Source organism: Genypterus blacodes, unplaced genomic scaffold, assembly GCF_046128005.1.
Source record: "Genypterus blacodes isolate CSIRO-AG114 ecotype Tasmania unplaced genomic scaffold, CSIRO-AGI_Gbla_v1 ptg000054l_1, whole genome shotgun sequence".
Taxonomy (NCBI): domain Eukaryota; kingdom Metazoa; phylum Chordata; class Actinopteri; order Ophidiiformes; family Ophidiidae; genus Genypterus; species Genypterus blacodes.
The window spans coordinates 2768743-2784923 of NW_027466866.1; the positions used below are offsets into that span (position 1 = coordinate 2768743).

Consider the following 16181-nt stretch of genomic DNA (forward strand, 5'->3'; position numbering starts at 1 on the left):
TCATCATCATCTGCGTTTTCTTTGTAATAATTAAAACATTTTGTGCATTTTTCCGTGCGTTTCAGGAATGCCCTGCAGGCTCACAGGATTTCCGTGAGATTCAGTGCTCCGACTTTGACAGCGTTCCTTTTCGGGGGAAATTTTACACCTGGAAGCCATACAGAGGAGGTAAGTGTGTGCCCTTGTGTGTGTGTGTGTGTGTGTGTGTGCGTGTGCGTGTGCGTGTGTGCCTGCCTCCCTCCCTCCCCATGACGTCATCATCAACACACCTGCAGGTTTTACACAAAGAGACACTTTAACACTTTAGTTCAGAGTTTTGTGCAGTGATCATTTCAGACCTGTTACTTGTTCTACAAAAGATCCTGTAAGTCGGCTGCAGAGGAGTGAACCAGTGGAGATGAACAGATGTGTGTGTGTGTGTATTTATGTGTGTGCGCGTGTGCGAGGGGGAGAGAAAGGGAATCGAAGCTGCAGACTCTCTCCTGTCTGGCCTGCAGATGCTGGCTCCAGAGAGCCATGCATCCCACAATGCCTTGCAAGAATTCCTTGCCCCTGATGAGGACTACACTGGACGTGAAAGATAAATAGTTTCGACGACATAACTGCCTTTAATCTAGCCCTCCAATAACATAATGGCTTACAGAGACGGCCGGACAGCCAATTCCAACTTCAGGCAACAAGTGCTCCTTTCATCAAGTCAGCTGATTTTACAATGGAAATCCCTTGCAGCTGTTAAAATAGGAGCGCTGCCATCGACTCTGCCCCGCGTTAAGGCCAGATCACGCCGCCCGGCCCCGCCGCCGTCCTCCCCCGCCACCGTACTCCCCCGCCGCCGTCCTCCCCTGCCGCCGTCCTCCTCAGACTCTCACTTGTCCTTTCTTCCTTTCACTTTCGCCCTTCTTCCTCCTTCCCCCCTCACCCGATCCCTCTCCTCTCTCTTCTCCACATGTGTCTTTCGTCCTCCCTGCCTTCTCCCCCCTCCTCTGTCACTTTCCACCATTATGTAATCTCTCCCTCGCCCCTCTCCCCCCTCTCTTGCTCTCTCTCTTTTTTCCCCTCCTCAGCTCAGACAGCCAAGGACAGTTCGTTAGAAAACTCTGTCGATTTTAAGCAGTGCCTTTTTTTCCTCCCCCCTGAACGAAAGCGTGCTCGGCCTCGACAACCTTCGCATTCAGCCCCTCACACTGCACGGAACACAACGCACAATTCCACATACGCACACACACACCCTGCTGCAAGCCGTCCTTGCCCTGCCAAAGCGAGAGCACCATGGGAATTGTAGTTTTCCATGGTCTGACCACTTTATCGTCTGCAATCCGCTGCCAGTACACACACACACACACACACACACACACACACACACACACACACATACACCACCTCCTTGCCCCCCCCCCCCCCCCCCCCCCCCCCCCCCCTTCCCAGCACATACTGTACCTGCTTCCCCGCTGCCAGCACAAATAAACTCAGCCCAGACTGATGTCAACAGCCACTCAAATGGTGGAGCTGCTGGCGAGCGGCGAACATGAATGAAGGATATATCCTCCGCTTGGCTGGGGGACACCTCCAGCAGCAACGCGAGTGTGTGTGTGTGTGTGTGTGTGTGTGTGTGTGTGTGTGTGTGTGTGTGTGTGTGTGTGTGTGTGTGTGTGTGTGTGTGTGTTGGTGGCAAGAAAGCGAAGCAAAGAAGGTTCCGTCTGCATCTGGACGCTTCCATAAGTGACTGCGTGCTCTCCGTGCGGGAAAAAGACAATAAATGGGGAGTTGCTGGACAATCCGACGCTCTGGCCTTGTTGCTCTGGTATGACCGGAGTTTGGCCACAGATGAGAAAAGGAAGCAGACACACTGAGACAATCACAGGCTAATGGGTAAAAGGTCTTTGCGTGTCGTCTCGAACAGCTTTAACACTAATACGGAGTGACAGCAAAGCATAAAACATCCACATAAACAAATAGTTTTCACTCTCTCTCTCTCTCTCTCTCTCCGTCTCTCTCTCCTCCGCCCCTCCTCGTTCTCACAGTCTTTTATGTCGCGTCCGCACCATGATGGACGATCTGGTAAGCTGTGAGATGTCCCCGGGTTCTCATGCGTGGAGCTTTCTTTCACACACGAGCTCTATAATAAGGTTTTATGTTGCTACAAAGCAGCCCTCAGAGGCCTGGGAGGGCAGATGTGGAAATTCTTAACCGTATGTTATATTTTGCTTTGATTCATACAGAATTTGGCTTTAAAACTACATTCTTGTGTGTGAGATTTCAAGGACAATTTGTAATAAAGCATAATGAAATAGTTAGTAGTTTTGGTGTAGTTGTAGTGTGTGTGTGTCCTGCTGTAACCCTCCATCCAGGCTGCATGTATGTGTGCGTTTGGAAGCAGAGACGTAATCAGATTCAGCTGCTTGTCTTCTGATTGTCAGCGCTTGAAGACATTTCCTCCTCCCATGCAGACTCCCCTCCTTCTGTCTCTCCGCACCCTTCATAAAGATGTGATGTGTTGGCTGCTGCGCCCCGCGACTCCATCGTCACAGCCACGTTACAAATGTATCTGCGCTCGCTGAGATTTAAGAGCTAACAGGCTAATCAGATTTCCATCCGTGGAATCCGAGTTCCTCGAAAGCATCTCGGTGCTGCTTTGCATGACGATGAGTTATTGCTCAGTAAACATCAGGCCTGATGTGCTGCAGCAGAGATGAGGACTCCGGTCACATGACACATTCCCTTACTTACACCATCAGATGTGCTGCGAATCACCTCTTTCATTTCTTAGATCCAGATCTGTCAATCAGGCTGCGCACGATAATGATAACCAATCAAAACAACAGCTGATGGCAAAAGAGACAAACTGATTTTGACTTTGTGGCTTTGTAGGCGTCAGAGTGCATCGGTAAGAGAGAACGAGAGGAAATCATTACAAATTCTGTGTGTTTTAACTTCATGTACGACTCAAAACTCAAACTGACGCGACTTGGACTTATCGATGTTGGCTCGTGACTCACTTGTCTTGACTTTGGACTTGACTAGTCAGTAGAGTGCCAGGGCCCATGTTGACTGTCAGGTGTGAAATATAGTCAAAATAGAGTCAAACTTTGATGAGTTCCTTTAATGCAGCACTGAATGTATTAAAGTTATGTTGTTGATGTTGGTTGATTTGATACACTGATGCTGTTTCCCCTGCTGCGCGCTTGTGTGTGTGTGTCCAGGTGGGGTGAAGTCCTGCTCTCTCAACTGTCTGGCAGAAGGATACAACTTCTACACTGAGCGAGCGCCGGCTGTGGTGGACGGCACACCGTGCAGAGACGACTCCCTGGATGTGTGTGTGAACGGCGAGTGTAAGGTGAGATAAGAGATTGTGTGTGTGCGCGTGTGTGTGTGTTTATATGCGTTTTATTGAAATATGGTCCATCTGAGCTGCCAGTGTAAGCAGAAGCAGTAGAATGTGGGATAATCACTGAACTCACTCTTCCAGGGAGATAATGTTGTTTATTGGAGTCTGGAAAGCAGCCGCTATGTGTGTGTGTGCGTGTGTGTGTAGTTTATACTGCTGACGATCATCACGATCAGCTGTTGAATTGAGAAATGGTCCCGACTTTGGCAGGAATCTTCTATCCCCATTACCAAGCGGCCTCTCCTAATCCTGGTCGTTAAATGAAAACAAAACAGCATCTAACCGCTCTTCATTTTGCCTGAATCGGGAACACCTGGAGCTCCTGTAGGTCCCTGGAGCCCGATTTGACACCCACATGGTGCCTTTGTGCAGTAAAACCTGGTGGTGATAGCGCCTGGTCGCTCACACGCTTGTTGCTGTTGTTGTTGATGGCCTGATCTGCTGCGAGTTCCATCTCTTGTTGATTTTGGATGTGGGAGGGAAAGAGAAGTTAGAGGGAAGCTTTGGCAGGGAGGAGACGAGGACAAAGAAAAAACAGATGCTCCCAACTGCACAACATCCAACTTGTTGTTTTGCGGTTTCATTTTTTCCCCCTCTGATGAAGCAGCTCCCCCCCCCCCCCCCCCACGGGCCCCCGCGGCCCCCCTGCCCCCTTTCAAGTTCTTTTCCTGGATCGTCCCACAGCTGAGGTACACCGAGGACCTGGGGGAGGCCGGAGTCCCTGGGCTCTTCCAAAGAATGGGTTTTGTTTATCAACATGCCCTCACTGCTCTCTCCTCCTCCTCCCCTTCTCTCCTCTCTCCTCTCTCTCTCTCTCTTTTCTCTCCGCTCTGTTCTGCTCTGCAGGAACTCGGTGACCCTCCAGCTCAGCTGTTAGTCTGTCTGCACTGCAGGCTGGCTTTCATTCATTGCACTCTTACGAACTCTCTCCCTCGCTCGCTCGCTGGCTCTCCACATCTCTCTATTCCCTGCATTCTCTCTCTCTCTGTCCACTTTTCTTTCTTGCCTGTGATTGCCTCCCTCCCTCCCTCCCTTTCAGTTGTATCGTGTTCCCTCTCGTATATTTATGACGCACATAAAAATTCAAACACGTTGAGGAGAAATCTTGATCTGTTGTTTGCAGCCTCATGCTGGCTTTGGTTCCAGTGTTGGGGTTTGACCGTGAGGCGAAAGGGAGAAACAGGAGTGAGTGAGTGAGTGAGGAGTGGAGTGGGGGGGAGAGAAAAGGCTTTGGAACAGATGGTCAATTTGAACACATGTTAGCAACATGCCGCTACAGAGGCGAGGCGCGACTGCCAGGGCAACCTTACTCACAGATCTGTTGGGCAAAATATAATGTGTACAAAACATTAAGAACACCTGTTCTTACACCAAAGTAATGTAGCAGGTAAATCCAGGTGACGGCTGGGATCACACCTGTTAATCAACCTTTGGTCATGAAGTGGAGAGAGGGATGATCCACAGAGTGTGTGAGGTTTTGGATGTTGAGATAGTTAAGGCCCAGCGGCTCTCGGGGGGGAATCTCCAGAGCAGGAATGGAAGGACGGCGTAGTTGAGGGTTGAGATTGCGTCGTGTTGGGATTGGGAGTTTATTGCCGGCGCCGTTGTTAGGATGGAGGGACGTCTGAAGACTGTCAGGAGGTCATCAATCAAGTTTTATTTGTAGCTCGATGTGCTTTGCAGGCCTTTTTTGATGGACAAAAGAAATAAGTGTCATGAAATGGAGGCGTCAGAGTTGGACGCCCGTGCCAAATGTCCATTTATTCACATATAACTCCAATGCTTTGAGTGGAAAATACTCCACTTTCAATGGAGAGTGGCGGGTAAACACAGTATACAGTGAGGGGTGATGTAATGTTTGCAGCAGGTGTGTGGGCCAGTAAGCGACAGGTGTGTGTGCTCACGGTGGAGGCTGGTGACGGGCGAGACAATGACATAACAACAGGAAACAGCATTTAAAAGAACTATAGGTAAAGAAAACAAAGAAGAGCGACATGCAGACTGTGTAGAGTCACAGTACGGATGGACGCACACACACACACACACACACACACACACTCTGGAGTATTGAGTGCATGTAAGTATGTGCAGACACATGCTGGGGGGCCTCTTGCTCGTTGGGACCTTTCAACAACTTAAACTGTTGGAACGCTTCATTATCCAGACTAGGAAGATTAACCAATGGCCTTAATTCTGGATTTAGCTCTGATCCAGCTGAGATAAATGTAATAATAAACTAAAGCCTCATTAGCCTGCGGTACAATAAGCAGCTGCCATATGAATAAATGAGAGCGAGAGCCACGGCGCTCACTCACCGCCCTTTTGTTTAGGTTCTCTGCTAAAGAGTTTGAGAAATCCCACCTGCTCCGCTCATCATGAAACTTATTTATGTCGACAGCTATGAGTTTAGCAACCTAAGAGCTTTATGTCTGCACAGGATCAGAACACACATCTGGACTTACCATCTGATGTTTCTGTGTTTTGGAAACGTGGTCTGGAAGACATTACAGATGATCCCTCAGCCGCGGCCTCTGACACCTCTCCACTTACCAACGGTGCCCTTTCACCCTTGACCCCGAGTGACCTCCCTCTCTCTCTCTCTCTCTCTCCTCCCCTCTCCCTCTCCCTCTCCCTCCATTTGTCCCCTTTCTTTTGGCAGCACGTAGGCTGCGACCGCATCCTCGGCTCGGACATGCGCGACGACCGCTGCCGGATCTGCGGGGGTGACGGGAGCAACTGCGAGTCTATTGAGGGAATCTTCAACGACTCGCTGGCTGAAGGAGGTACGGCGTCCATCGGCTCCTTTGGCAGCAGCTGTCACGGAGGTTGCTGCAAGTTAACCTGAGCTGTTTATCAGACCACTTGCAACACTACTATTCTACTTCTGCTGTTGGATTCTGGTTGCAGCTTGGAAATTATGTATTGCTCTGTTCACATGAACCCTGTTAGCAGCAGTAGCTCACTCAAATGATGTAAGATGATTTATTCAGTCAGTTGACATAGCTACAGAACAATATTCATTTCATCACCATTTGTATGATTGATGAACGCTCCATTTCTGCTGCAGGCCTCAACTACTGGAACTCATTTACTGCGACACATAAGTTGGGAAGTGTTGTGTTCAATTACCAGCAGATGAAAGGGAACAGAAAAGAAGCAGTTAAATGTATTGATTAGTGGTTAAAAACATGGGACACCAAAGGGACTAAACGCTGAGTTCATCATGAATAAGTTCTGTCTTCTAAGGGGAAATGTGAATTATGCAGGATTTACCGTAACAGGCCGCACTTTTACGGCTCATTGACATTTCCAATTTTTATTTCTCCGCGCACCCAAAACGTATTTCCTGCTGCAAGAATCCAGCTTTTTAGTTTACAGTAAAGACAAGAAAATGAGGTCAACTGGTGGTGCGGACAGCTCACTGGCAGCTCCCAGTAGCTCAACCAACACTAAGAGCAAGGGCCAACAAGTTGCTAATAATGTGTAGAGTTCCTTAAAAGAAACCGAGAAAAAAGGTCAAGCTACTGAGTCATAACTCCATTTCTTGCTTTTTCCTTCCTATTTTCATCCCGAATTGCACATTGATCAGAAAACACAGAGATTGTCGCTCAAATCTAATCCAACATACTGTGGATTAGATTTAAGGTTGCAGCTCTTCAGTTGAGATAAATAAAGGCGCTTACCATAACTTATATATGCGTACATACATATATACATGCTTACATTTTTATCTGCTAGCCACCCAGGGCCACGTGGCAGACAGATTTAGGTGAGGGCCGCCCAGTGTGGCTTGAGGTTGGGCTGCTGTCGTATCTATTCTGGGCTCCGTTCCCCCCACAACAGCAGCTTTAGAGTCTCTCACCCAACTGTCAGGGCAGCTCGCCCCCTCGCAGGATCTCTGCGTGCGGACACGCCCTGAGCAGGCAGCCGCACCACAGCAACCAGGCCCCGGCTGAAGTCGCAACTACCCCCGAAATATCGAACGTTACAGTCGGGGCCCTGACCAGCTGGTAGGAAGCCTGAAGCCAAACTGCTGCGGGCCGTGTTAGTCCCAGTGATTAATGCAAAATAGCTGCCGGCCATTAGTGCCAGGCTGTGATGTAATAAACACAGAGATGGGGAAACTCTAAAAGTAATAAAGAGGTTGGTAAGCTGAATCTTTCCATACCTGACAGTGATAAGCTAGCTACAACTAGCAAAGGAACCAACTCAACTACTTTTTTCAGTAGCTTGATGCAGTTTTCCACAAGTAGCTTTGTTGTTTGGTGAAACATATAAGTTATAAGTGTTCCCAAAGCTTTATTCAAAACGCTCACACACATGCACACACACGCACACGCACACACAATTAATTCTTTTTTTCCTGAGCTTGTAGTTGAGCCAAGAAGAGAGTAGCTTGGCCTTCAGCTTAAACTTGTGGAGCTACTATGTGAATGTAACTTCTCCAGCACTGCGTGTCGTTAACCCTGTCCTCCCCTCAGCTGCAGCTCGGGGGGGCATGCTCTGGGCACAGGCAGATTGATGACAGACAGGATCTCTCTGTCAGCTTTGATTTCTCTGACGTCCTGAAGCTTTTTAGCAAAGCTTCCTCTCTGCCTCTGTGATTTAAATATGCTCTGGCTGCTGGCGCATAAGGCAACAGGGCAAAAGTGGATATGACATTATGTAGCTGGGAGCAACTGGAGTCAAATATACTGATATATATCATCCTGAGAAAAGCCTTTTATCTTTGGTTATGACTCTCTGTTACTGTAATTAAGTGAGGACATTGTCCTTATGTGCAGTGCAGAAAGTGTTTTATATCCCAGAATTCCAGCCAAACCATTGAAACTACAGGGAAAATAGCATGAATGTCTTCTGGTAAAGCAACTAGGGTTCCCTCAAATCCTGAAAAATGAAAGATAAGGTTGTTGAATGATGCAGCATTATATCATTATTGCTCTGCGGTCACATTTTAGACCGGATGGTGTCATTTTAAGTCTTTCTCCATCTGTCCAGCTGGGGGTTCTGGCAGGCGGTCATGGTTACCAAGGGTCAAGGTTAGTGGGGTTTTGCTGCTCCCCGATTCTCAGCAGAAGAACTTTGCTATCCATCTCCACACTTGAGCTCTCTCTCTGGCTGGCTGTCTATCTGTCTGTCTGTCTGTCTGTCTGTCTCTCTTTGAGGCCACAAACCTCAGGCTGTCCCTACAATCTTCCACGCCTCTCTCTGCAGAAACCTCAGGATAAGAACAGGGTCAGTCAAGCCTCTCAGAGCCGCATGCAGAGGTCACGGGCCAAGCCTCTGCTCTTCCCCTTGTGGCCACAGCAGAAGGAATTATTTGATTCCTCCATTTCTATTTCGTCTCCCTCTCGTGAGGCTCAGATGATTTGGGCTGCAGAGGCCGGCTGGCTGGAACGCAGAGCAGACACAGAGAGGGGGACGGAGAGAGAGAGAGAGAGAGATGGGTTGGAGGTGAGACGAGATGAGCAAAGGAAGAAAATAGAAAGGGAGAAGAGACCAAAACAGATGGAGGGTAGGGGTAAGGAGGAGAAGAGAGGAGAAGCCGGTTCTGGAAGTGGTTTCACTCTCTAGCAAAGAGCCGAGCGGAGCGGCTGAGGCCGAGTGCCCAGGAATGCAGCTGAAGCCTCTGCTGCTCATTCCATCCACATCCCACAGAACCAAACACTACTTCACTGCATCCACACTGAATCAAACCTTCACCTGGCTTTTGTTTCTTTTGCTTTCTCTCTCTCTCTTTCTCTCCCTCTCTCTCTCTCCCTCCCTCTCCCTCTCCCTCTTTCTCTCTCTTTCCCCCTCTCTCTCTCTCAGGTTATGAAGAGGTAATCAGAATCCCTAAAGGATCAGTGTTCATCCACATCCAAGAGCTCAACGTCTCCCTCAACTACCTTGGTAAGATCTCACTCTGGGTGTAATTGCCTTTTATAATGTAAACAGTAATAGAAAGAAGTGCCGAAACTAATTAGAAAATAATTTATGACAATTACAGTAATAGTTTATTTATTTATTATTTATATTTAAGTCGTTTATCCAGTAAAAATCTGCAACATTCGCTGGCTCCGGCTTGTCCAAGGGGAGGATTTGCTGCTTTTCTGTTTCATATCAATATAAATTGAATGCCTTGGAGCTATTGGACGGTTAGTCACTGCCCTAATAGAAACAGCTGTGCAGATGAGCACTGTTCAACACCAAGACTGGAGCAGGTCACACAGCACATCTAGGCCCCTCCTGCTTGAATGTGTCGCTCTAACTTCATTGGTGTCTTTCTTCCTCCCAGTCTTGAAGAGTAAAGGTGACCAGTACTTTATCAACGGGAAGCTGACCATCGACACGCCCCGCAGGTTTGATATTGCTGGAACCACCTTCCACTACAGGCGACCCACTGACGGACCAGAGACCCTCGAGGCTCTGGGTCCCACCAACATGACCCTCATAGTCATGGTGAGAACGCCAAGGTGGCTCTGTGAAATAACAAAGAATGCTGTGGCAGATGACAGATAAAAGTGTGTGTGTGTGCTTGTGTGTGTGTAGGTGCTGGTTAGGGAGGAGAACCCGGGGGTCCACTACCGTTTCAACCCCCCGGTCAGCAGGGATCCGCTGAGCGGCTACGCCTGGCACTACACCTCCTGGTCACGCTGCTCAGCTGTCTGCGCTGGAGGTACACACACACACACACACACACACACAAACAGTTCACAGGCTGTGGGTCTTTGGAGACGTCACACTCAGCCAACCTCTCTCTCTCTCCTCCGTGTCCTTAGTGAGTTAATGACCCAAAGCTGCAGCTCTTGATAAGCTGGATAAGAGCTTTTCTCCTTTGAAACATAAGTTCTTTCACTTGGCACAATGTCAGAGTCTGTGACTGGAGGTTGTGGCCTTGTTGTACCCATTCAGATACAGTGAAGTGCGTTTGATGGCTAAAAAAGATGCCTTCCATAAATCTCTCCAAGGGTTTCTATTAATCTTTTCTAAGAGTTCCATAAATCCTTACGTTATGAAGGAGTTTCATAAATCTTTCATAACGTTTGTATAAATCCTTCAGAAGTGTTCCATAAATCATTCTTGAGATTAGAAAAAAATGCTTTTATTAGATTTCTCTCGCTTTATTTTTGTAAATGTTTTGTCAGAATTCAAAAAATCTCTTTTTAGTTTTCCATTAATCTGCAGCATCTAAAATGTTATTTATTATTAACTCTTAACCTACACATCTGCAGTTAAGCCACTCAAATAAGTTTCCAGAAGCATCATCACGGCAGATAGGATGAGATTTCAGACACTTGGGCCCAGCAGTGTTACTGGTCGCATTTACAAAAGCCACCAATCAATACTGTTGAGTGTGTGAACGTGTGTCATGTTTCATCTGTTTGCATCTCTCAGGTGTGCAGATCCAGCAGGTGGTGTGCAAGAAGCAGGCCGACCATTCAGTCGTCTACAACCACTTCTGCGACAAGAAGAACAAGCCAAAAGAGAAGAAAAGATCCTGCAACACTGAGCCGTGCTCCCCAACGTGAGGAGGCGTTACTTTCTTTACTGTCTGATTTCCTGCTGCAGTGTTTGTCACAATGTCACAATACGAGATGCAGACTTAGAGGAAAAGCAAGTTAACGGCTCTTCTCCGCCTCCAGCTGGTGGACAGGAGGCTGGTCGGAGTGCAGCCGCAGCTGTAACGGCGGCCTGCAGACGCGGGAAGTCTTATGTAAAAGGAGGATTTCTGCATCGGAAGAGAAAGTCCTGGATGACTCAGCGTGCACCCGTCCGCGTCCTTCACTCACTGAGCCCTGCCGGAACCACAGCTGCCCCCCCGAATGGATGGCCATGGAGTGGTCAGAGGTGAGGGAACGTCTCCCATCATGCAGGCATCTGCGCAGATCCTCCTGTTTCCTCCTAGCTCCTCTTTAAATGACGGCAAAGCAGAAATTTAGCTCACTTAAAGGCCAAAATTTGAAGGAAAATTCCTCCCAGATGAAGCAATAGTTTTCTCCTCCACTCCAAGGGTCAAGCAAGCATAAACTGTTGCCAAGAGCTACAATCACAGACTCCACAATAAGAGCACCAAACAAGCAAATACATAAGAAAGATTGCGTTGTTATGAATGCGCTGGATCCCCTGAAGTCCACCAGGACACATATTCAGTCTCACCCATAGTTTGTGTGGATGGTTAGAATTTAATGGTGTTCAGCTTCTTCTGCGTGTTTGTTGAAAAGTATTTGTTTATGGTATCATGTTTTCTTGTGTACAAACTCATGAATCAACCCCGGGTGATGAGCCCTTCACCTAAGTTGACTTTGTCCCACTTATTCCCTGGAGCTAAACTTTGCTCTCACAGTTCAGCATGAATTGAAACCAAATTTAATGGTGTCATAAACGAGGCGGCGTGCAGCAGCTTTTTTCTCGGACGTCTTTTTGTAATCTCATGATGGCACAGACAGGATAGGAATTGGGTCCAGCTGACTTACTGGAACCAAGCGGCGCGCTTAGCAGAAGTAGTAGCAATGCTGCCCTCTGCTGTGCGGTGAGCGCAGCCATCTCATGACCGCGGTGACCCCTGGCTGCTCCCTCCCCTCCCTCGCCTCCATCTCCCTGCCCTCACAGCCCGTGTTTCCTCTTTTTCTTCTCTCTGCAGTGCACTCCCAGCTGCGGTCCTGGCTACAGGCACCGTTTGGTTTTGTGTAAAAGCGGCGAGAGCACCGACACGCTGCCAGAGTCAAGATGCCCCAAGCAAGGCCGGCCCACCTCCAGGGTGCGCTGTAACCTGCAGCGCTGCCCACCTCCTCACTGGGTGACGGGTCCCTGGGGAGAGGTAAGACTCAGAGACTGGAGCCTTTTGTCCCTCATGGCTGCAAACGGCTGTCTTTACTGTATAAATCAGATCAAATGATTTCTCTAATTGATCGATTGGCGGTGATACTGGTCAAAGTCACGAGCTGTGTGCCAGAGTTCACACTAATACGATGCAGTATACTCTGTGTACTAATCTAAGTAGTGTAGTATTTTAAGCAGTAGTACTTTCTGCACTGTAGTTACAGGAAATATAATTGCCAGTGTGATGTTGTGAGCTGACGTATGTAGCGATTGATTGAGCAGACAGCTAACGTCTTGAAAACGTTCTTTCAGACGTACACGACAGGCGATGAGCCTCTGTGTACCACGATGCATCAATGCATCTTAACACCACTAGTAAGGAGACTTTTATAGTGTACTGAATTTTTGCAAAGTTCAACACACTTAGTAAAAGAGCCGTTGTAATTACTGTTGAGAGCACATTTGAGACACAGCAGCTCTCTGTGACTCATTCTGCTTTAACCTCCATCTTGCTTTGGCTCTGTTCCAGTGTTCTGCTCGATGTGGTTTGGGTCAGGAGATGCGTTCAGTGCGGTGTCTGACTCACACCGGCCAGCCGTCCAACGAGTGCCTGGAACACCAGCGGCCAGCAGCCATGCAGCAGTGCAAGAGCAAATGTGACCTCAGTCTGCCCATCAGTACAGACAACCCTGAAGGTCAGAGCTCACTGCTAGGTCTAATCCATGCAGCTGTCACGCTGCTTATCTGTATATTTCATACAAAGAATGACGTGGAGTGTGTGTGGGGTCAGGGGATTATATTTGCCAGGTAACCAGCTAAACAAATAAGTCCTTGATATCTGATTACTGAAATCTCACTCCTCCAAAGTCAGAGATCTTTATGACTTCAGTCCCAAACAATCTGTGCTTTTTCCTTTGCAGAGTGCAAAGATGTGAACACTGTGGCTTACTGCCCCCTGGTGCTCAGGTTCAAGTTCTGCAGCCGGCCATATTTCCGACAGATGTGCTGCAAGACCTGCCAGGGACACTGACCTGGTGACCCAGAGACTCACAGCCTCCATAGTTGGGTCCTGGACCCACATAAGCCCGAAAAATCCCCACTGAGCCTCAACAGCAGCCTGCAGGGCCGCTTCTGTCAGAGGAGAGTAAGACGTACAGTACCAGGGACGCTGTCAGACAGACGACTACATCTGGTCCAGTAACTGTTCTCATGGGCCTCATCCCAGCCAGTATCCAGGCCAGATGCCTGTCCAAGCCCAGAACCAGGTCGTGCTGGGCCAGACTAGTCTGAGCTGAGTTACACATTCCACTGGAGGGACGGCTGCTGACACGGAGAGGGAGAGAGAGTCCTGCTTTCTTTCTCTGTCTCTCTGATCTATCCCTCTGATGTAATATTTTGGTGCTACTATATTTCACTTTGGCCGCAGGACTGGTCGCAGTACATTAGGTTCTACTTGTATTCTCTTTGTTTGAGGGACCTTTAAAGGTTCCCCTGATTTATCTGGCCTGTATGTTAACAGGTGTTACTTGTTTGTTTAATACAAAAATCCACCATATTAAGAAAATGATTTTCTAGATATCTTTGCCTATGAAAAAGGAGTAGCTTATATTATAAATGAAAGATTTGTTTTTATGTATCTGATAGTTGTTACTTGACCACATCGTCGTTTTATGCTATTGCTTTGTTTCTCATCACCGTATTCATCAGTCTTCACTGTTATTCAGCTGAAGTACGAGCAGAGTTTGATTTGCACAAAGTGTCAGCGGTCAGCGGACGTCTGTCTCTTTCATCTGTGTCCATGTGATGTGACGTCACGTCTCCGTGTAAGCTCCAATTGTCTCTGTCCTCAATGCAGTGAAGCTGCCGTAGTCTTGCCATTCTACTGGACATCGCCTGGTTCCATTACTTATCACCTCGAACAATAGAACAGCCGTTAATACTGCATAGCAACGTGGAGACGGCGCCTTTGTAATGTGAGCAAAGCCAGCACAGATTCATTAGGATATTCTCAGATTGTTGGAGCGTATTGTGCTCCGTGTGGTGTCTGCAGACTGTAACAGCTGACATTAAGTCTCCTAAAAGGAACTCTAATAGCTCTGCTCTGTGTCATTATCTGAAGCTCCCTCAGCGTTGGGCCGTGTTAGCTAATTTTCTGGGTTTATTTTTGCCACATGTTACCACTCACACTCCTTTTGCTGCGAGTGGAAAGTCAGAGCGCAGTGATACTATGAGTCAACTCTGCCAGCAGGAACAAACTGAGGCGCTGAGTGAAAACCTCTGACCACACTGCATTCAAAACAGCTATAGCGCTAATAGAAGGTCGCATTTAATCTGCCCGTCATTCCAATGCAACCACCTTTCAATCGTGTCATTCAACTTTTTATTGCTCAAAAACAATTCAAATGAGTTTAACCACACCAGCAAACATCATTAATCAATATTCCCCCGTGTATTCACTTGTGTGTATGCGGTGATGTGATCATGTGACCCCAGCAGGCGGCGACACAGTTTCGTTGTAAAGAGAGGAAGCAACATATTTCTTGGGATTAGGGGCAATGATATCCTTTTTGCTATCGGTGCTTTGGTTTTGGAAATGGTGCTATTAGTTCACTGATGTCGTTGTTTCTGGCGTTGTTTCATTTTGAACAGGTTTGAAGCCTTTTTTCTTAATACACACACACACAGGTAACTCCTCCCTGCCATCTTTCAGGATTCAACAGATTAAAATTGGTCTCATTATTAATGACACACAGACACCCAAATTTACAGGTTAATTGTGTGTTAAACGTATGAGTTGTGTCTCTGTATCTACCTGGGCCGACACTACACTAAAGGTTTCACACTGAGTAGTGAGCTGAGTTTTATCTGTGCAAGTAGGGAGGGACAGCAATGTCCATTGTTTTGTTTTTCATGTGCTAATTATAACAGACATGTACTGTACGTTGTTCAATACTATAGAAAATGGATGCATTCATTTGTCCTCTATGTATGTCTTTTTAAAAGGAAATATTAAATTGAATAAACATGCTGCATTTGTTGATTTCAAACATTTGGGTCGTTCCACTTTCCGTCCACCAACGTCCTCGTCTCTGTTTTGTCCGTCAGAAGTTTCGGTCCGCTTCACTTTTGGTTGTGCCGACGCTAAAATAGCTCGCATCAGCACCCAGACAGAAAAATGAGATCATCGGTGGACGGACGTCTATTTCTGAATCTGACAACTTTCATGGAAAATGTGAAGCAAGCTTTTCTATTTTTGCTCGGTTGAGTTTCTGCCTTCCGCCAGATCATCCTGATTACAAAATGAAGTGTTTTTCTTTGCATTATCTTGGTTTGTTCAAAGGTTTTCTTGCTGCTGACTCATTCCTGACCCGCTCTGTTCTGATTGGTCGGCTGTGTCGGGCCTGAGCTGGCAACACCTGCTTGCTTGCTTCATACTCGTAGGCGTGTCTAACCAGGTGCGGTCATTTTACTCTAAGCAACTATAGGAATTGGCCTCAATTTCACAACAATACTCACATTGAGGCCGACCAATGGAGAACACACAAACCAAACAGGAAGTGCCCCCTGCTTGCCCTGCGACTGGATTCAAACTCCTCTACCTCCGTGCTTAAGCAGATTTGACGCTTTCCTGCATATTTCCTTAACTACCTGCCGACGTGAAGTGATGTGGCGACCATTTCGGTTGAAGATTGAGACTGCAGTGTGAGCTCCACCTCTGTGTGAACCTGCATCAGTCCATAGAGGCAGCAGCACCTCTGATGACACAAGCTGAACGTGAAGAAACCACAACCTGGGTGGAGTCGCAGCTCACAACTGAAACACCATCATTTGGCAACAGATTGAAGATAATTGTCAGTTGCAGTTGTTGTTGTCAGCGACGCCCGTGCAGTTCACAGGATGAATTGCTTTGACTAATTGTGACATTAACCTCCATTTGCTGACACACAATTCTCCTCAGTCCACATCTATACATAACATTTCATCTTTCAGCCAA

At 47.5% G+C, this 16181-nt stretch overlaps 1 protein-coding gene across 1 annotated transcript in view; it reads left to right on the plus strand.

Annotated features, from left to right (window-relative positions):
- adamts10 (ADAM metallopeptidase with thrombospondin type 1 motif, 10) overlaps positions 1–15234 on the plus strand; it is a 36633-nt gene extending 21399 nt beyond the window's left edge. The window contains exons 16-26 of the mRNA XM_076151414.1: positions 66–168; positions 3201–3334; positions 6045–6168; positions 9197–9277; positions 9663–9826; positions 9917–10043; positions 10763–10892; positions 11011–11215; positions 12009–12185; positions 12717–12882; positions 13108–15234. Of these exons, the coding sequence (XP_076007529.1) occupies positions 66–168; positions 3201–3334; positions 6045–6168; positions 9197–9277; positions 9663–9826; positions 9917–10043; positions 10763–10892; positions 11011–11215; positions 12009–12185; positions 12717–12882; positions 13108–13217 (1521 nt within the window). The 3' untranslated portion in view covers positions 13218–15234. The remainder of the gene's footprint in view (positions 1–65; positions 169–3200; positions 3335–6044; positions 6169–9196; positions 9278–9662; positions 9827–9916; positions 10044–10762; positions 10893–11010; positions 11216–12008; positions 12186–12716; positions 12883–13107) is intronic.
- The last annotated feature ends 947 nt before the right edge of the window (positions 15235–16181 follow it).